Source organism: Limulus polyphemus, unplaced genomic scaffold (assembly GCF_000517525.1).
Source record: "Limulus polyphemus unplaced genomic scaffold, Limulus_polyphemus-2.1.2 Scaffold2289, whole genome shotgun sequence".
Classification (NCBI taxonomy): Eukaryota; Metazoa; Arthropoda; class Merostomata; order Xiphosura; family Limulidae; genus Limulus; species Limulus polyphemus.
In genome coordinates this window covers 100,828-124,155 of record NW_013667899.1, presented here as the reverse complement: position 1 = coordinate 124,155, position 23,328 = coordinate 100,828, and the positions used below count along the sequence as shown (strand labels likewise).

Sequence of the window (23,328 nt, the reverse complement as noted above, 5' to 3'; positions counted from 1 at the left end):
AGTTAAAAACATTTTATTTAGATCTATCTATGGCCTTCAAAAAGTTGACGACTCTACGTCTTTCGACGTTACAACGTCATCTTCAGGAGTGGGATTAACCGTCACATTATAACGTCCACACGGCTGAAAGTAGCGAACATGTTTGGTGTGACGGGAATTCGAACCCGCGACCCTCAGATTGCGAGTCGAGCGCCCTAACCACCTGGCCATGCCGGGCCATTTATAAAATGTAATCCTTACTTTGGCCTACAGATAAATATATAAAATTGGTAAGATGGGGGAGTCGAACTCCATAATCACCTGGCCAACTACCAGTGCCTCTCTACCTAGTTTTCATGTTTCTGGGGTATTAGCACACTTCTATTACATCAGCATTCCACTTTTAATATGCAGTTTGAAACAATTTTAAATCACATGTGAAAAAAAAAAATCTCTCATTTTGAACTTAATTGCCAGAATAAGGCAAAAAATGTGCATCTCTTCCTCCTTCCATGTTTTCAAACAGATGCAGTATCTACATTATACAACATCCAAACTTCCAAGACACTTCACTTGTTTGTCAACAACAAAATACACTAGGGAATGCATCTACTTTAACGTTTCTATCATTTATATTAAACTATTTTGAAAAGGAGAATTCGCTTAGTAAATATATATAACAGTGTGTCTTAGGATAATAATATTAATAAAATTGTTATCAGATTGCAATGTTACCTCCACTGAATTTTTTGTAACTTGGACTGTGTTTTATATCTCCACATTATATGGCTGGGCTATTTTGATAACTTGGCCTTTGTTCACATTGTCAATGTGAAATAATAGATCTGCATTGACATGGTGGGCGTAAATCCTAGGGCCCGATACAACTTTCATTTAAACTTATTTCTGAAACATTTCATTAAGAAGAAAGAATAAAATTTTAAAAAATTCTAACATAATCGTATAATTGCCGGATTATAGTCTAATGTAGTTTATACATATATACTCGAATCAGGCGTATTGTTGCTATTTTGTCTTACATAATTATTTATATGTTTTATTTAATATCATATTTGAAAAAAATTAAACTTAATGCTAAAACAAACTATCTAATAAATCCTTATTATATACGAAAAAATATCAAGCCCATATATGTTAATTTTAAACACAGAAAAACACTTGTTGAACTAATAAAATTAGGAAACATAAATAAGAAAAACACTTTGAAACTCAAAAAAATAAAAAATAGATAAAGATAATTAAGCACAAAAAATATAACACTTCTACAAACTCATGTACGAGGTGAACGTTTACTCTTTAGGTATACAATCAAAACAACATTCTTTGCCACAATAAATGTCATGCAAACAATAAGAACACGCTGGACTTTCGGGTATGTTCGTTAATCTTACTTTTCATGATGAACTATGATCTCCAAGGACTGGAAGGAAGATCGATATTCGTGGGCCGAGTTGGTTAGTGTGTTGGTTTTCTGCGTCCAGTAGACAAGAAGTATTTTGTTTGTTTTTTATTGAATGTATCGACCAAGGCTACCCGCTTTTTCTGTTCACGGGTAACCAACAGAACTGCTGCCATTTATACTGCTGCCTAACAAATGAAGGTCATTGGTTTTCAAACGAGACTCAAAATTTGAGCGCTATTCGAAAGTCCTCGAATTTTGGGTCTAGATTGAAAACCATTACAACGTTTCTACGTGATCCTGTGTGCTAACTTCTTAATGAAAATTAAGGATATCTTTATGGTGAAAGAGTAAAGAACACGCCAAGTTTAATGACGGATATATATAAAACTGTCAAAAGCAGACAAACACACCCACATGAGGATGTAAAAAACACTTAAACAATGTCCGTTCATGTTCATGACTGTCACTACTATTACCAGAGCTTTTGATTTGATCGTCCAATCAACAACAAGTATGCAAGCTGTTCCTCACACAAATTGATGAGAGAAAAAAACTGTAGAAATTAGCTTGCATGGATGGACTTGAATGACTCTGACAACAAAGGGTGACTTGCTACCGACCACTAGGTGATAAACTCTTTCCACCATGATACAATATAAGGGGTGACTTGCTACCGACCACTAGGTGATAAACTCTTTCCACCATGATACAATATAAGGGGTGACTTGCTACCGACCACTAGGTGATAAACTATTTCCAACATGATACAATATAAGGGGTGACTTGCTACCGACCACTAGGTGATAAACTCTTTCTAACATAATACAATATAAGGGGTGACTTGCTACCGACCACTAGGTGATAAACTCTTTCCAACATGATACAATATAAGGGGTGACTTGCTACCGACCACTAGGTGATAAACTCTTTCTAACATGATACAATATAAGGGGTGACTTGCTACCGACCACTAGGTGATAAACTATTTCTAATATGATACAATATAAGGGGTGACTTGATACCGACCACTAGGTGATAAATTCTTTCCAACATGATACAATATAAGGGGTGACTTGCTACCGACCACTAAGTGATAAACTCTTTCCAACATGATACAACATAAGGGTGACTTGCTACCGACCACTAGGTGATAAACTCTTTCTAACATGATACAATATAAGGGTGACTTGATACCGACCACTAGGTGATAAACTATTTCTAACATGATACAATACAATGTGAAGAAGGTTTATGGACAGCATCTAAACTTACCACAGATTTTTCATGTAATGAGAAATTTAAACTTCAAAAAGTACACAACAAAGCAAAAATCAACTCTGGATACTAACGGCATAATGTATTCACAATAATGTATGAGATGTAGTTCCTGCACGGTGTGGGTTTAGAATGTATGGATAAAGCGCCCAGTCAGACTTTTAGAACAGCGCTTCTAGAAACAAGGAAGAATTTAGCTGATGTTCGAGATATCAATTTTCTCGATATATTTGTGAAGTCATCTAACTGTGCATATGGTTTGATTAAACGTGGCCTTAAAATTAATGTCCACATACAGTGGACAGTCTGTTGAAAGTTTATGAAGATGTATCTTGTAAGCTAGGCCTCGCCCTCCTACACAGAAACTTGTTACAGTGGAAATTGAGGGGTTGGACAGTAGTGCGTAATCAAGGCTAGTAGACTGAGAACGATAGACAATGGAAAGATGAAGTTGAAAGAATAGTATATACCTGAAACATTGTTCTAATAAACTACGATTAACCCTCACTAGATCAACAAAGTTTTAAACATCAACTTCAGACTGCAGATTTAAGTTAATAAAAATATCAGTAAATAGAATGGGATCTTAGCAACATTTATAATAGCAATTTCATGTGTTCAGTAACAGACGAAATTTGCTATTATAACTCTTTGAACATGACAAGAGACGTCATAAAACGTTTTTTTTTATTTTGTTTTTTAGCCACTCGGATATACGAACTGTTTTTTATTACTTTTTACATATTAAGCGTTTGGCAATACACTCAAAGTTCAGGTCTTTCTTCTGTCAGCACCTTAAAAACCAGGACACATTACATAATGACTCACCTTATGGTTTGTGCCCTGGTATTGTATGTTTGTTTTCTGATTGCGTTTTTTTCTTCCCAGAAAATTAAATGTAACTACACGTGCGCGCGAGCACAATATATATATACACACACACACACAAAATATTTAACCACATTATAATTAATCGAACAATGAAATGGGTGGATAAAATATAAAAGTTACAAACATTAACTGTTCAAGACAAATGGAAAGGAATAAGATTATCAATAAATAATTAGTTTATACACGCTAATATGAACAGTGAAATCAATTTAAAATGTTGAATTTTTTGGGGTATTGATAGACTACTTAATGTGTGTTTGTAAAATCGTATAATATATGTACATAAACTTTGTAAATGCGATCGATTATAATAACAACTATGCAAAAGCATTTACGCATTCCCAGTTTGCTGCTTATATATATATATAGTACAAGATTTTAAAATTACCAAATTATTATGAATCTTAACCTTCTAGTGCTGCCATCTAATGAGCGATGTAATCAATAACGGTGACGTCATGCGATTTGTGCTTACAACACTTTGAAGCGTGCACTTGGGTACCCGCTAGTCCAGTAGTGGTAAATACATGTTGTTTTGTATTAAGAATTCCTGGAAATGTGTTTCATATTAAAATTGTTTTGTATTCTCCGTATTGGGACAAAGGTTTTGAAAGTTTGGAATAATAAAAAGTACAGCACGGTATCTTTTGCCTTCGAAATTTGCAGGGTCATTTTGCACCAAACAATCTCTCATGAGAAGGGTAAAGCGTTAATTACAGCGCACTGGTGTAATTGGCAAACTTCTGTAGGTTCTTTCCATGTTACTGAGCAGGTTAATCAGAGCGTGTCATGAATATTCAAGAGACAGTTGTTTCTGTTCGACTTTCATCGTAAATTACGGTATGCAAATAAAACGATGCTAAGTAAACTGCCTTATTTTTCGTTACTGGGAGAGAAACATGGGCCGGGACCGAGTTTAGAAACTAATTTTGGGGGCAGAGTTCACGATACATCAGAACGCAACCACCAAAGGAGGAGCACTTAAGCGGGCATCGCCACTCAGTAAACAGTTATCACAACATATTACATAAACACAGACATTAAAGAGGTAAGCTTGAAGCTATTCTTGGGAAGTACACTTATCCATGTTTACAAATAGTATATACTCACTGAAGCTATTCTTGGGAAGTACACTTATACATGTTTACAAATAGTATATACTCACTGAAGCTATTCTTGGGAAGTACACTTATACATGTTTACAAATAGTATATACTCACTGAAGCTATTCTTGGGAAGTACACTTATCCATGTTTACAAATAGTATATACTCACTAAAGCTATTCTTGGGAAGTACACTTATACATGTCTACAAATAGTATATACTCGCTGAAGCTATTCTTGGGAAGTACACTTATAGATGTTTACAAATAGTATATACTCGCTGAAGCTATTCTTGGGAAGTACGCTTATACATGTTTACAAATAGTATATACTCACTGAAGCTATTATTTGGAAGTACACTTATCCATGTTTACAAATAGTATATACTCACTAAAGCTATTCTTGGGAAGTACACTTATACATGTTTACAAATAGTATATACTCGCTGAAGCTATTCTTGGGAAGTACACTTATACATGTTTACAAATAGTATATACTCACTGAAGCTATTCTTGGGAAGTACACTTATACATGTTTACAAATAGTATATACTCGCTGAAGCTATTCTTGGGAAGTACGCTTATACATGTTTACAAATAGTATATACTCACTGTTAAAAGAAAGACCTACTATACGTAGAAATACGGACTACCGTTATAATATGTTATTATTATTAAACGTTAGCGTATAAAAACTAAACGAATGAACAAAATAAATTTTTGACAAATCAGTATATTCCTTTTCAAGCTACTGTCCCACCATCCTACACGTTTATTCACCTTAATAGGAGCCTTTTATAACACCGTAAACCGTTTTATATGGAAAGTTAAAGAATAGATTATGGAGAGGCACATGAATTGCAACTGTATTTATATTTTTATATTTATGGCAAAGTTATTAAGGTTATCTATCGCCGTCCTTAGTTTTGAACTACTGACCATCATCTAGGATAAGGGATATACTATCACTCTTATAATCATGTAATACCTTCTACCAGAAAAGTTGCTTAAAACCTACAATATCAGTTAATAATAATCCGTCTTAATCATAAGCAACTGGCAAATTATAAAAAGCTTCTATGATCATTCTTCTCTAGTCATCAGTTGGACATTCCCGCCTTGAGCGATCTCTTCGGCCCAAGAACGTGTGACGCCTGCTTAGCGAAATTACTAAGCACCAGTAGGTTAAAGTGCGAGAAATATTTTGTAGTATCGCACGGAGTTGAGCTCTTCTCGCCAGCTCCGAAATCCAGGGCTCTACTACAGGGCCAAACAGCGTTTGCCACAAGAAGCAAATAATATATTTTGTCTGCGTACCAAAACAAACAGCAGCGGGAATCGTTTTTCTTGCATCTATTACTAGATATTCAAATTGTCGTTTTAAGTTTATTTTAAATCAAGTCATCGCTACAGACGTGGAAAAACACAAAAACCTCCTATTGAGTCTCTGTTGATTTTTCTCCCGTGACACGAGATCATGTTGAGTATACGTTAATCTTAATTGTCTTTCGTAAACAAACAAATGTAGAAGAATAAATAAATAAAACTGGGCAAAGCCCTCTTCTTCAGTTAGTGCATGAAGGTTATTAAAAACCCAGACGATCTCCCAGACAACAAAAAAAACCAGACAGCGAAAAAAGTCAGCTTTGACGTCTGTTATACATCGTCTGTTCCACGTTGGCTATATACTTGCCTTTCTAGCGCGCAAACCTGGGTATTATATGCTGTAAAAATTGACGTAAGTATATATATATATTTTTTTCTTTTAGTCGAAAAAGAAGGGATACGAAAATACGTTCTATTTGATATCTGGAAAGAAACATAATAGAGAAAAGTTAACAGAAAGGTCTAATCAAAGCTGAAAACTACCTTAACTGAATTAAGTTTCATAGAAATATTTAACTCAAGTAATTTCGTTAGAAAAACAATGATAGCAACAATCACTTCACCACGTGGTTAATAATTATTCATTGACGTGAAGAACCATCGCAAATGTTCACCTCCCGCATTTCAAATAATAAAGATCAAATAAAGTTCGTGAATTTATTTTAATACATAAAAAGAACGTTTCTGATCGTTACGATAAAGTTAGTGCACAACAACTGGGGATGATGAATACGATAAACGAGAGGGAATCCTCAATAGCCGCGGATGTGATTAGATCTCAAATCGGTCAAGAGATGTAGCTATGAGATAAATGTTTGTACATGAAAACAAAACAAAACTCAGAGCCATTCTATTAGCCAACAACGGCACATTGTTTCTAACAACTCTGTTATGACGGACATAATTTTAGCAGCATATTAATTGTTTCTATCTCCCATCTGATATGATGGACATACTTTTATCAGATCTCCCATCTGATATGATGGACATACTTTTATCAGATCTCCCATCTGATATGACGGACATACTTTTATCAGATCTCCCAGTGATAAAAGTATGTCCATCATATCAGATGGGAGATGTGATAAAAGTATGTCCACCATATCAGATGGGAGATCTGATAAAATTATGTCCATCATATCAGATGGGAGATGTGATAAAAGTATGTCCATCATATCAGATGGGAGATCTGATAAAAGTATGTCCATCATATCAGATGGGAAATCCATTATTTCTTCATTATAAATCACTGTTAAAATGCTTTGTTCTTTTTACGGTCATTTGTGGGTGTAACTGTCAATTAGCTTAGGTCATTAGTACAGTCACTAGTCTACATGCTTAGTCGGTTACTACAGTCACTGTGCAATGCATATCAAGGTGCATTTATTAAAACTAGAGCACTAGTTCGCTGTATTAATAAACATTAAAACGGATTACTACAATCATTTGTACACTATACTTGAAACTGCTTATTATCAAAACTACAGTCACTGCATCAATGAACAGGCTTAGCCCATTATTACATTCATTTATACATATCAAAGTATTTGTATCCAAACTACAGCCACTAGTTCACTGTATTAACAGAACTAAAGTTCTAGTTCTCTGCATTAGGGAACACATTTAGATCGTTATTAGTCACTTGCACTCTGTATCGAACATAATGTTTTTATTATGATTCTGGTTAACTTTCAATCTAAACTTTCATTCAAAATTAAAAACGATTGTTATATTCTCTTGTCCAATAACATTAGGAAAGATGGATTTATTTATTAATCTTGTCATTAGTGAAATAAAACCTTTATTCTACTTGTTTGCACCATTAGTACAGTCACCATTGCTGTAGTATCAGCCGCCATTTTTATCATTATCCTAATGACTCTTTAGAACAAACCTTTTTCACTTAACATGGATTACTACTATCTCATTTGCTTACATGTACTACTATCAGTTGAAAAGCCTTCATCATTAGTCATCTATTCACCAAAACCTTTAAACAATATGGAGTACCACTACTACAGTAACTTGTACACTGTATCGGAGAGGGTGCGTTAAACAAATAGAGCCACTTCTGGCCATATGGATGTTTCAGATGTAACAAAAATTTACTTGATGGCTTTCGCTAGTAACTCATCATGTGATCCAAAGAACAAACGATCTAAGACGTGACGTTTGCTTTGTGTATCATGTTAGCAGAAAATTACAGAAGACGGATGAAACAGAGCAAATTCCATATTACTGGAATGGTAAAACGTATATTTAATGTTCTTAATGTGAATACTAACGAATACTACAAAGTGGGGTAAAAAACACTTTTATGGATTTCTAACGTATTAATATCTCATATATTGTACACAAAAAATGGACCTTACAGAATATTATTCACAATACGACACATATAGAAGGGTATGAATGCTCGTCTTGTTTGGAACAAAATTGTAATTAATGCTTTGTTCTAGTTACAAAAAAATCAAAAATCAAAGGCTAGAATGGCCATTGCACTTAGCTACGACAGCAGTATCCGCTATGAAAATTATGACAGTTTTCAGTGGAACAATCACTACTATGAGCAATAAACCATCCAGATAGATCACCGAAGTTACCTTCAAGAACCCCAATCACCAATATTTACATGAGAGCTAATGCAGCACATAGTGCTGGAGATTGGAAGTTCCTACCTGACCTATGTCTTTAGCAGTAGGAGACTTCAGTGCTAGACATCCACACGTGGGATGAAAGTGAACATACTAACGATAAACGTTTACTTTCTGCTCTCCACATTACAGCCACCAAGCCTATACTGCTAAACTCAGGTGAACCAACAAGAATTGATGAGTGACAAAAATTCCCGTATAGATCCTGTTTTTGTCAACCCCACCATAAGTGTCATCTCTACCTGGCATAAAATACATAATTTCCACACTGATCACCTCATGTATGAAGTGCACGCGAAGACTGGAAGATAAAATGGTAAAAAACAATCAAGAATCTTATACAAAGACATCAAGCTTTTTGTAGCACCCATTGAGTAAAATAACAACTTCAACAAGAAGAAGATCAACACCTATACTGTTGAAATAGCGATCTTGATAAAGCTTGGAAAGCAGCAATCAAACCCATGCTGAGTTCATGCAGATAAGGTTTAGCATAACAGGGCACAGAAAGTAAGAATTGCACAGAATAGAGTCTGTGATCTCTACAACGGATGGGCTTCCAAAGCACATGACGTGAAAAGAAATTAACGAAAAGATCATTCTGCTGCTTCCACATCTTATGATTCACACAGGAACTAAACCAAAAACATGGCAACTTTAGTAATTTACGATAAATATGATACTCCATTCCATACAGATGAAGATCAAGGCAACGTCTTCATGCCCACAAACAGTAACCACTGTGATCGTACTGACATGCAGGAGAGCCTCAAGATACAGTACTCTCAATCTGAATTACAACTATATGCTAATATGGTAGCCAACTTTAGCTTAGATGAGATACACGGACCCATGAATACATCTAAAGATAGAGATCCAGGTCCATATGGTGTAAGAATCTCCATCTTTAAGAAACTTAAATAAAATATCATGTTGAAGTTAGTTCTGTAGTATCTATTTAGCAAAGTAAAAGGTAGCACCCTGAAATATGAATTGATGCCTTTATCAGATTCTTACCTACTCTCATCTTAAAGGCAACTAAATTATAGTCCTACAACATATAATTGGCAAGATTCCAGATAAGGCTATAGCTAGAAGGTTTGCCTATCAGAATGAGCCACTAATACCATCATCATTAGATGGTAACCACACTTGAAGAAAACTCTAGATCAATGTTGCTGAATTTGTGGTGATACATGTTGGTGAAGTTGGAGCAGTTTTAGATCTGGAAGATGCCTAGAGAGTCCAGCATAGAGTCCAGTTTTCATTCTCGTTGAAAAATGCTTAAAATAGGCATCGGTGTAAGATGAGTAGCAGCTGCTCTAACTACCAGAAGATGCATCTTGAAGCATGGACGCTAGTAATCTAAGTGGTTCACTAATAACACTGGTTTGCCTCAAGCATCACCACTCTCACTAGTGCTTTTCAACATCTCTTGTCAGTCCAACCAAATCCTGTGTTCTAACATTTTCTGACGAAAATCTGGCGTACAGAATCGAACTGAAATCGAAAGTAAAATGCAAACATCACTTAGTATGATGAGAAAATGGTTATCAATCTTGCCACAACCAAACCTATGTTCTACACATTGAACAACAGACCTGCTGATGAGGACAAGCCATCATCATCATTAGCATGAACTTCTGTCCCTCTGGAAGAAACATTGGAGTACTGGTGATAACCTTTGATAGACAATACGACATTACCAGCCACATTAGCACCATAATAACCAGAGTTACCAAAGGCATCAATGCAGTGAAAGTTGCAACAGAAAATAGTTCAGGAACGTCACCTGCTTATGCATTACCAAAGTCTTGTTTTGCTCTACCCTGGATTATGCACTACCAATGATTAGTATTAGTGCTATACAACTAGGTCTATTTAAGACTGGTCAAGAGATGTACTTCAGTCCCCTCCATCAAAACCCTATTGCAACTTACAAATTTCAGCAGCATTGCAGAACACCAACAGCACATTTTAAAATTCAAGGAGAATGAGACATCTGTAAATTAAAGTAGTATGGTGTAACTAAGAAAAATCAAAAGATGGAGAATCAGAATGCCACTGGTAGCATCAGTAAAGAGACACTTTTCTACTTCCAGTTAAGCAGTTAGTTTGAACATGAGGGATCACCTATACTCAACTCAACTCAACAACATAACATGGGAAAGAAATCAGGGACTGAGTTTCTATAGATTATGAAATGTAACCACTGACTTTTTTCTGCATGTGAATTCTACCATAATATTGTGCTTTGAAAATCACACCCACAACACACTTTTTAGCCTTTTTTTTGATAGACTTAAGTTGGTGGAGCTGTTTTGTTTGTAACAAGAACTGAGACTGTAGCATAAGCATGTGAGGTGATTAAATACAAGCAAATAAAGTCTCAAAGGAGCTTTACTTACATTCAAAGAATATAGCTTTATCGAAATTAATCTGGTTAACAATCTAGAATCTCATTACAACAGTAAGATATTTAAATATAGTTATCAGAATATGGTACTGACACCCTAACAATTAGTTTTTTCTGGAATTTCTCTTAATACAACAGAACTTATTAAGCTTTGTTTGAATTTTTCTAGTACAATAATACAGTAGAAACCATTAGATTTTGTTTGAATTTCTACTGTTACTACAGTAGAACCTATAAGTTTTTCTGGATTATTTTTTTTGTACTGTGGTAGGACCCTTTAAGTTTTGTCTTAGCATATTCTAATACATTATGACTCATTGAAATTATGTCTAAGATTTCTCTAGTACAGTAAGACCCATTAGGTTCTGTCTAAACTTTATCTAATAGAGTAGAACCCATTGAGATATGTAATGTTAGGGGCTTTATTATTTTTCTTTTCTTTTCGTACTAAGATAGCACCTACAATTCGTGATGAGCAACATATCAGCTGGTACTGCACAACTTGGTACTTTGGTAAAAAAATTGTTGTTCAACCTACTGCTTTAAGCACTGGTGTTAATGTGTAACTTGGTAGTATATGGTTAAGATGGGTACTTGGTGTTGCTCTTGAAAAGAAAGATTAACCCCAGGTTTTATTTGTCAAGTGCATGAAATGAATGAGAACAAAGGAAGTGTCAACAACTTTCTCATGGTATAAGGAGGATTGGTACCCACTTTAAAATGTTTCATGCAAGTTCCTTCCATCATAAACTATTAGTAATAGGAAACAAAACAAAAATTAATCAAGAAGTCACTGAAATATCATTCAGATATTATATAGAAAATCAGGAAGCTGACAAGTCATTAAAACATCATTCAGATATTATATAGAAAATCAGGAAGCTGCCAAGTCTCATTAAAACATCATTCAGACATTATACAGAAAATCAGGAAGCTGACAAGTCTCATTAAAACATCATTAAGACATTATATAGAAAATCAGGAAGCTTACAAGTCATTAACACATCATTCAGACATTATACAGAAAATCAGGAAGTTTACAAATCTGAAAACATCATTAAGACATTATATAGAAAATCAGGAAGCTTACAAGTCATTAAAACATCATTCAGATATTATATAGAAAATCAGAAAGCTTTTAAGTCATAGAAACATCATTCAGACATTATACAGAATATCAGGAAGCTTCCAAATCTGAAAACATTGTTAAGACATTATACAGAGAATCAGGAAGCTTTACAAGTCTGGAAACATTATCAAGACATTATACAAAAAATCAGGAAGCTGACAAGTCTGGAAACATTATTAAGACATTATCAGAGAATCAGGAAGCTTTACAAGTCTGGAAACATTATCAAGTGGAAACATTATTAAGATAATCAGAAAGCTTACACGTCATTAAAACGTTATACAAACATTCTATGGAAAAGTGTTTCATATGAACTAGGTAAGAGTTACTTTTTTCGACTTTCAGATTCTGTCCTAAAAGCAGTTGCACAAAGTTTCAAGTTATCACTGACTACAACAAGTAATTTACTTAACCAACAAACAAAGAGAAACTAATGACAGTGAAAACCTGTGAATTGTAAATAATCACACCTTTGTATACATTTTTAGAAAGGAAGGAATTATAGAATATAAATTAAAATTTCACAGCCTCCTACTGCCATTCCCAATAGGGATCTGGCCATTTTAAAAATGAGTAATTTTGTAGATATAATAATTGACTCAATGTAGATAGATATATTAACCCTTAAGTCCTTTTCTACAATATGGATTTAAGAAAATGACTGCAAAAAATCTATTTCCTACTAACAAGCTATGGAACATGTGAAGCCTATGAAACGTTGATAACTTACATAAGATTTATGTGTGCCCTTTTGCCCTAAATATACAGACAGGTACTCAGTTTGTTTTTCAATCAAAATCTTAAAACAAAGTTTGTTTTACAGAAGTTATAATAATTGATCATTCTCATAAATCTGCCCATCCTGGAAGTGTTTTTTCTGAGACATTGGACTTTGAATCCAACATCAGATGTGTAAATTAGTCCTGAAGAATACAGTTTTTGCTATTTTTCTATTTGTGTTATGGTTGAAGATGTAGAAAACAACATAAATATAATATTTTTTCCTGAACACATATTGAAAAATTTTCACTTTGATGAAATTTGAAGTTTGCAGAAGAAATACTTATTATTTATTTATAACACTTCAAATAATAGTAAATACTGTCAAGTTAGCATATTAGACATTCTACTATGTACCTACCAATAAGTTTTTAATAACAGTTTAGGTTACTGAAATTTTGCAAAATATTTACTAATACAATTAAGAATGCAAAACGTCAGTAAAAAATAAATAAAATTAAGATGGTTAGATGTGGTACATGCTAGATATTGGTTGAATTAAGACTAAATACACAGTGTAGTAAAACCCCATCACAGCTTGTTTTAACTTTCATCAATATAATATAATCATACGATGTGTCTGCACTTTCTCTTATACAGCAGATGCTATTAGCTTTTGTCTGGACTTTCTGTTATACAATAGAACCTATAAAGTTTTTTGGGGGCTTTCTTTAATGCAGTTGAAACCATTAGGTTTGTGTAGACTTTCTCAAATACAGTAGAGTAAATTAGGTTTTATCTGGACTTTCTCTAGCACAGTGTAATACAGTAAAACCCATTAGATTTTGTGTAGACCTTTTCAACTACACTAGAGTGAATTATGTCTGGACTTTCCCCAATACAGCAGAACACATCATATTTTGTCTAGAATTTAGTTAATACAAAGTACAACTTTTCAGGTTTTGTCTAGGTGTTTTCTAACATACAATCCATTAGGTCGTGTCTGGATTTTCTTTAATACTGTTTTGAGCAATACAAGGTAGTGCCATATTGTACACAAGAAACACTTCTCACTTACCTCTCAAGTCTCTTTAACTGTTTGTTCAGCTCACTCTGCTCGTTAATAAGCTGCATCTGCTGTGTAGAAAGTTGTTCCAGCTGTTGCTGTATGTGACTGACTCCAGAATAGTTCTGGAGCTCGCGGTTTTGCTGTAACTTAGCCTTCAGCTCCTCCTGCTGTGCTCCTAAGGTCTTCAGCTGCTCTCCTATTGCTTCAATCCTTTCCTGGAACATCCGTATTAAAAATGGTTGACTTCGAAAGAATATATAACTTGAATAAAATGTACTTATGTTTCTTGGCGTATGTAATAAACAATCGAAGTCACCATCAAAGTCTTATTTCTCACTATAGCTTGCAAGATACTTTGTGTTTCTGTACAAATGTTGATACACTAATGAAAGAATTAAGTACTGAACATCATACTCTAAAATTAGTCTGAAAGCTGTAGTTTTACACAATGGAAACAATAAGGCATCGATTCCTGTTGATCATGCTGTGAACATAAAAGAAACTTATCAAAGCATGCAGATTATACTTGAGGCCATCAAATATGATCACCATAGGAGGAACACACGTGGTGATCTAAAAGTTATTGCACTCCTGCTAGGCCTGCAGAGTGGTAATGCCAAACATTGTTGATTTCTGTGTCTCTGTGACAGCTGAAGTGATAATATTCATTTAAAAAAATAACCGTTGACAGAGGATTACATACAGAATATTGAGTGTCAACCTTTAGTGACTCCTTAAAATGTGTTTCTGCCCCCACTTCCTATTAAACTGGGACTCATGAAGAATTTTGTAAAAGGGATGAATAAATACGGTAATGTTTCAAATATCTGTTCTACAAGATTCCGAAAATCAGTGAAACAAAAATGAAAGGAGGTATCTTTAGGAAATCGCGGAGATGAAAACTATGCTATGATGATTAATGATATGATCGAGAACTAGAGCAAAATGGGCTCTAGGATGTCACTAAAGATACGCTTCTACATTCCCATTTAGACTTCTTTCCAAATGATCTAGGTGCAGTGAGCGATGAGCATGTTAACTGCTTCCACCAGGATATTTCTACAATAGAACAGCGATAGCAAGGACGATGGGTGATTACTGTTGGTTCTTACAGCGTCAAACTGAGAACATACACAAAAGGCGCAACAAGTCAAGCAGATATTTTATAATAAAGATAATACCACGATGAAAGTTTTAAACATGCAGTATATAATCTTATTACAGTCATTGCTTTTTTAAACTGGCATTGCTTTATGCATTGTTTTTTAACATTCTTGTATGCAATTTACAATGAATAAATAAAGTTATTGAAGAAAAAGTTATTTTTATGATATATAAGAATATTTTGAATAAAGCTATCATAATTCCAAACCTAGAGATGATCAGTAATAGTCAACCTAATCTTTCGAATCAGCATCGTCAACTTACTCAGAAACAGTTTCATTTTTTTGTTGTTGTTGTGTTGCCCGGTTTATTTAACTTAAAGAAACAGCTGTTACAACAGACATATATATATATATATATCGGGTGTAATAAAATTACTCTCTTCACTTGAAACTGATTTAGCTTTTCTCTCTAAAAGCTAAATGAAATCCTACACGTATCAGAAGTGACTGACTCCCACAAACACAACATCAACACTTACCAGAAAATTCCCTAACTCTAACAAACACAACACCAACACTTATCAAAGAAGTATCTAACTCACACAAATACAACATCAACATTTATCAGAGATGTGTCTGACTCCCACAAACACAGAGGCAACACTTATCAGAGATGTGTCTGATTCCCACAAACACAGAGGCAACACTTATCAGAGAAGTGTCTAACTCCCACAAATACAACATCAACATTTATCGGAGATGTGTCTGACTCCCACAAACACAGAGGCAACATTTATCAGAGATGTGTCTGATTCCCACAAATACAACATCAACATTTACCAGAGATGTGTCTGACTCCCACAAACACAGAGGCAACACTTATCAGAGATGTGTCTGATTCCCACAAACACAGAGGCAACACTTATCAGAGAAGTGTCTAACTCCCACAAACACAGAGGCAACACTTATCAGAGATGTGTCTGATTCCCACAAATACAGAGGCAACATTTATCAGAGAAGTGTCTAACTCCCACAAACACAAAAGGTATAAAAATGTGGGTATATGTTTATGTTTCCATTTCAAACATTAACCATTTAAGACACAGAAGTCTCAACAACTAAACAGCGGAATTCGTCCACATACGTTTATTTGTTTGTCCACCTGGACATCTTATGTACATAATGGGCTATAATTTTGAACTGTTGACGAGAGAGAAGGTAACCAGTCGGCAACACTCGCCGCTTAAAGCGATTATTCTTCATTGAATCGCGGGAATGCCTGTCATTTTTACAGCGCACCGAAAGCTGAAAGTGCAAAACGTGTCTCGAATCCGAGACCCTCGGCTCTCCAGTCCGATACCACTAGGTCACTCTTGTGTCTACGACATTCTCCCATTTCTCGTAAGTGTGCTACTTACAAGCTGCAGGTTACACATAGGTACATCAGAGGTAAAACCCAATTGTCAATGTCATGACAATCCAGTTTAGTCTTCGAGAAATATTCCATGATATGAAATTAGTCATCAGTTTTAATAATTAAGGCGTAATTATGAACACCTGTTGCATTTGACCATAATAAATGTAATAGAAAACACAACAGTATAATGCAACTTAGATAAAAAAAAACAAGTTATAAGATAGTTTTTACAATGATTATACACATTTGCAACATAAAACTTTTAAAAAAGCCAAAATAATTCCGTACATTTTAAATTAGAAAGTAAAACATCACGACATTCAATAAAAATTTTAACATTTCATTATTAACTAGACCAATCGTGGTTTTCCGAGAATGCACGACAAACATTGCTTCAGATAAGAATAACATGTTAGCTACTGTTAACAGTTCTGTTGTGAAGATTCATAATAATATCAAGAGCTAACTTTACTGGCTAACTTTACCGTTATGCATCCGAAGCTGACGACTGTAAGCCTATCGTTTATTTGTTTGTTTGTAATTTCAATGTTTACTGGTAAGAAGTTGTAATCAAATTAATGAAAAATGTATACTGTTATATTCATGAAACATTCGTTTTAAGTGTGTTACGATGCAGAACCTTTCTTGAAACATACTTATATTAATATCTAACATGTTTTTTGTTTGTTTTTTCTAAATCGTGAATTGTAAAGGTAAAAGCAATATTATAATTTCGAAATTAGGTTTTCAGATCCAAGGTTCCGTCTTTTGATTATTTTCTATCGAAACGTCAACGGAAAAGGGAAAGCTGGCGATTAAATCTTGTCCTCTATGGACAAACACTATAGTCAAACACTGGAATTAAAAACGGAAGTGTCGTGTTTTGTTTCTGTGAAATACGACAGAAAAGTTTATTTGTTTGCTTTGAATTTCGCGCAAAGCTACACGAGGGCTATCTGCGCTAGCCGTCCCTAATTTACCAGAGTACGACTAGAGGGAAGGCAGCTAATCATCACCACCCACCGCCAACTCTTGGGGCGAGCATGTTTGGTGGGACGGGGATTCGAACCCGCGACCCGCAGATTGCGAGTCAAGCGCCCTAACAACCTGGCCGGACCTGACAGAAAAGTAAAAAATGTAACAAAATGAAATATATATTTCATTATTAAGCATAAGGGTGCATGTCTTCTATTTTCTATTTTGTGGTAGAATTCTACATCGACCGTTGTTTTTTTTAGTTTTTTAGTACAGAAAATGACCAAATTATTAATATTTTAAGGTTTACTAACATTGACATTAAAATAAAACAAATGAAATTATTTTTTATTTTTTTCTCGTGATAATAACTTCTGATTTCTTTAAATATGAAATGTTTTTGTAGAAGTTTCTTCTCAATAGTACAATTTGTAAGTTAGCCTAAGTTTCAATATCAAGAGGACGTAAACTTTTCTAATTAGCGAACCTTAAAATTTTGTGCGGCTGCGAACAACCTTTATGTTAATAGGCGTTCATTAAGCCAAACTATCAGATTCAAACCAACAAACATAAACCAAGAGTGATGAAGATATGCTCAGTCAAACATCACCTTTCAACATAATCTCCATTAAGTATAATACATTTCTTCCATTATTTTAGTATTTCCATCACACCAGTTCAGTAAAATGCAGATGTGGTGTTACGAATCCAATTGCGCACAGCTGCGTTAAGAAAACCAGTTCTCTCATTGGAAGAGGTGCCCACGCAGATCGTCCTTGTGAGGACCAAAGATGGATGTCAGAGAGTGCTATATCAAGACTCCGTGCCTTAAGAACGCGATTACAGCCCGCTGTTAAAAATCAATATGATTCGCAGTGGCCATTTTGTAACTATGCTGCACATGACCTATCGAGAAAACACAATGAATGTGATACTGACAGGGAGATTGATCAACTAATACGATCGTTTGTTTCGGGCTACAATTTACTCATATTCAGTGTACAAGATGTAGCATTATTATTGTTTCTTTACTTAAACGAATCTGCGGAAACGTGATACTTTTGTTCTCTATGTTATAAATCTTTACAACACTAGCTTACTCCATAGGTTTCAAAACTGATAGAAAAGTTACCGTTACAGTAGGTGACTTGATAATATTTGATCGATTCAAGTTGTTGTTAAATAATATAAAACCTATACGGTATAATGGTAGACATTTATTTTAGCAAAAAATGAAAATAACATTAGGGATGTGAATGAAATTACCAAGGGCTCTTTCACAATTATCATGAGCTCAAAAAGTACTCGTGAAAATGAACCCTGTACGGTTCTTGATAATACAACAAACGAATTTGTGACTCTAACCTAAATCTACTATTTTCGTACCCGATCTTTGCTACAGAAAAGTGTGTGTGAAAATTCATACATCCAAAGCTGCACCCAACAAAACAAGCTGCGTGTAGATATTGGAGATAGAGATGATTTTTCAACAATTTTATTGAATAAAATACATTTTGTAGAATACCAGTTAATTAGAGTACACCCATATTGTAAGTTTACAGCAAATATATAATAAAAGTACAGAAGAAATGTAGCTAGCCCTAAAATTAATAAACTATTACTACATGATATTACGAGAATGTGAACAAGTCTCTGCGACGAAATAAAAAGAACAAAAAATGTCAAATTAAACTTAATAAGTTGCCTTGTAAAAAACGTCGAAACTGTAAACATGATCCAGAAAACTTTATTTTATGACAAGAAGAGCCATGAGAAACTGTAAAAAAGAAAATCTATATTCTGAGGAAACTCGGTTATCATTAAGCTTGTAATCACTTTTAAACTCCAACATTTTTTGGAAAAATATTTCTTTTTTGGTTGAAGAATAGGTAAACCAAAGTACTTTGTCTATTTCCTTGTGAAACGCTTTTGATAAAACACGTAAGAAAAGCTCCACTTATTAACTTTTTTACACATACATTTTTCGTTGTGATATCAAAATTGGTATGTTTTTTATTGCAGATCTAGTCCGCACTATTTTTTAAATCGGCTTAAGTCTTCTGAAGTATATTTCTATTTCACTGTTTATTGTGAGTTGTTACTTCTTTTAACTTTTTTTGTTGTTGTTGAAAAGACGTAAATAATGGGATAAAATTCGGAGTTTTCTAAATTGGATTAACTGATTATCAGTGGAAGGAAGTTACTAACCTACTTTCACTAACCATGATTGAAGTTTTTGTGATGTCCTGAACAAGATTAAATAGTATTTAAATTTTTTAATCAATTTCATTTACCATAGAGGATAGGCCAAAGATGAAAACTTTAAACACTTACTTGTCGTTTCTTCTTCTCTTCCTCCAAACTATAAGGGCTCGGGTCCAGCCTGGGCCGCTTACAAGAATCTTCATCACATGATCTATAGCCCTGAGACCTAGAAGGATCGTCAAAACTGATAATTTTGTTCTAGCTGCCAAACACCATATTGATGGAGAAAACAACAACTTCAAAGTCATCACCGTACTTCCTGGTACATGGCTTTCTCAAGTAGATCTTTCTACCCCTGATTATATCTTGGAACAGTGGTATACAGTAATTAAAATTTAGGGCGTGTGTTTCATTAGAAAATTTAATGTAGCTCTCAATCAAGTCATTACTTTGTATAATATAAGTGAGCATGGGGGTTTGATTTGTTAAGTGACAAAATCCGCTGTTAATGGTATAAAATTCGGTGTTAGTTAAAAACCAAAAAAAGCATGGATCTTCGAAAACAAAGAGATATACAGAAGTTATGGGGTGAACTTAACAAAATTCTGTATATCTCTTTGTTTTATTAGAAAATGAACTAAACAAAATTGTGTATATCTCTTTGTTTTATGGGGGTAAACGTAACAAAATTGTGTATATCTCTTTGTTTTATGGGGGTAAACGTAACAAAAAACACAAAGAGATATTTTACACTGCGATTTAACAGAGTCGTAAAATTAAGAAAAAAATAAAATTTAAACTACCTGTAATATTTGGGAGTGAGGTTTTGCAAATCACTCACCAAATCGTCATTTTTAAAATAGTTAATCAAAACTGAAAAATTGCTTCTCATTTGTTCGTTTTTTTATTTAATCAAAGTTGTTAAAAAGTCAAGTCTGAAATTTTTAGCTCTATTAGTATAGTTACAGTTAAGGCCAATTTGCGCGTGCAAAAATCAAATTCATCTTTATTCATGCAATTGCAATAAAATGTGTATGAACTATAGAAATAAAAAACGAAGATTCAATTTCGGAATCATATTTTTGCCTACAACATGTGTATATATGTGTGTGAGAAGAACAGTTCGTTAGTCAGATTCGTTTTTGTGTAATTGTGGTGTTCTTCGAGACGAGGTTATGGGGTATTCATCCATTGCTTTCACAGAATTTGAATTTTGGTTTTTGATAGGAATGACACGTCCCAGAGAAGCTTATTAGAAGAAATGATAACGGAAAAAGTTGGTATCGAATAATGAAACTGGGTTACTTTCCTCAACAAACACAAATTCAGAGCTTACAATATATTAAGTCTTTGTCTCTGGATCAAAATTTCTTGAAGCACTAGTTAGCTTCTTGCTGTTAGCATTGCAATGTTCAGATAGTATAAATACACCAAATAAGTTAACACAAGTTATAAATAGCTCCAGTAAAACACGAAACGTAAAAAGCGCTCTTTAAAAATAACAACAGTAGGATTCTAAGAATATTTTTTTCCAGTAACGAGAAAAATCATTTGCTACTCAAGTAACATTTTCTAACGGGTAGACCAACTAGCTCAATACACGGTTTTTAAATCTAGACGTGGAATTTTTTGTATCTATTTATAAAAAGCATGTTCAGTCTAGCAAGCCGTTCCTTCGGTGTAGTCATGAAATTTCCAAAACGACGAATGTAGCTCACATCTACAGAGCTGTGTGTATAAGAAGTGGTAAGATACGTTTAATTAACGCATGCTGAACTGAACTTTATGGTGTAGGAAGACACAAGAATTTCGCAAGTGTCATTAATTTAAGGTAGCTCTCCCAACTAGGCCCCGGATCAGGTTAATTAAAACTCATGCAAAAACTTAATTAATGTTACACGAACGCCATTAAACAATCATGTAGGTGTTAAGTTTCCTAAATACTTCGTAAATGTGCTTCGCTGTGTACCTGACCCGGTATACTTCTTCAGAACACGCATAGTTCCAACGAATCTATATATTAGTGTCTACATAAACAGCACTAAGCGAAAATGAATACAACGATAAAAAGGCTTTTTCACCAACTGACGAGATACAACTTCTTGAAAAGGAAGTATAAATAAATGAGAAATTTTGTGAGCGCATAAAACACATTCAACGTGCGAAAATGTTTTATGTACTGTTCGGTCAAGAAAACAAAGTGGTCAATACCTGGAATGGCCTTTAGAATACTGATATCCGCTGTCCCGCACCACCTGTCGGGCTAAGGGGAAAAGTTCATCTCTTCGGGTGAGGAGGGCAGGGATGTGCTTACAAATCTGAGCAGCAGCTTCATTTACGGATACCTGGTAATAAATCATATAATAACAGTATATCCTGAAAACTTCTGTATAACAAATGAGACATTCTAAATGTTCTAGATGTTCCAATTATCTTAAATATAATCATATAATAACAGTATATCCTGAAAACTTCTGTATAACAAATGAGACATTCTAAATGTTCTAGATGTTCCAATTATCTCAAATATAATCATATAATAACAGTATATCCTGAAAACTTCTGTATAACAAATGAGACATTCTAAATGTTCTAGATGTTCCAATTATCTCAAATATAATCATATAAACATGACATGATATACTTTTTTAAATCAAATAATCTTTGACATTTTCCAAGGGTAATTTAGACACCAGATTTTCCATGTGCAAATAACACAGTAAACAAAGTTTAAATAATGGCTAAAGGATAAAATAAAGAATATTGATCCTATTCAGAAAAATAAAATATTACTATTTTTCTCGAAGTTTTTAATTATTCTTATTCTAGTCGTTTATTTTTTACTTTAACTACACATAAGTCAATGCTATAACCGCGTTTCAATAAGCCTTTACTATTTCTTATAATGTCCTAAATAAGCTTTATTTGCAGTGCATAAAAAAACCACACACAAAACATATGTCCGTGTGTTTTGATACATAGTCTTCTTTTAAACACAAAATTAATTAATATGGATGACTTAGTGTTAATGTCAACACCACAGAAAGATATTAACGGTAACAAAACGAGTATGAGTGCCTCGTCTTACATGTTTTTACACTACCGATGACGGTCTATATGATGGTCATCATTATGACTGAACTGTTTTTCAGCGCAATTTCCATTGCAGGAAGCTTTTCTTGCAGTACATTGAACTCAATGTTTCCCCCACACTTTACGTGTTTTACAAAGTCTATAAACCATGCGTGGACAGCGATGTTTCGTTTGTGCTCGCATTATGCGAAGGAGTGAGCGTGTTGACTTGAACATGCGACTAGTAGCATTGACTTGGATATGTGGCTGGAGTGTTGACTTAGGCATGTGGCTGGAAATGTTGACTTGGGTATGTATGTGGCTGGAAGTGTTGACTTGGGTATGTATGTGGCTGGAAGTGTTGACTTAGGTATGTATGTGGCTGGAGTGTTGACTTAGGCATGTGGCTGGAAATGTTCAGTTGGGTATGTATGTAGCTGGAAGTGTTGACTTGGGTATGTATGTGGCTGGAGTGTTGACTTAGGCATGTGGCTGGAAATGTTGAGTT

General features: G+C 34.3%; 1 protein-coding gene across 5 annotated transcripts in view; it reads right to left on the bottom strand.

Moving 5' to 3' along the window:
* The window catches only part of LOC106466523 (NGFI-A-binding protein homolog), a 126,775-nt gene that overhangs the window by 24,348 nt on the left and 79,099 nt on the right, over positions 1-23,328 (bottom strand). For 4 of the 5 annotated variants that reach the window (XM_022394555.1, XM_022394552.1, XM_022394551.1 and 1 more), the window contains 3 exons: positions 21,960-22,093; positions 19,878-19,992; positions 14,055-14,260 (listed from right to left, as the gene is read on the bottom strand). In XM_022394555.1, the coding sequence (XP_022250263.1) occupies positions 14,055-14,260; positions 19,878-19,992; positions 21,960-22,093 (455 nt within the window). The remainder of the gene's footprint in view (positions 1-14,054; positions 14,261-19,877; positions 19,993-21,959; positions 22,094-23,328) is intronic. The other variant, XM_022394553.1, reaches the window with a different exon arrangement.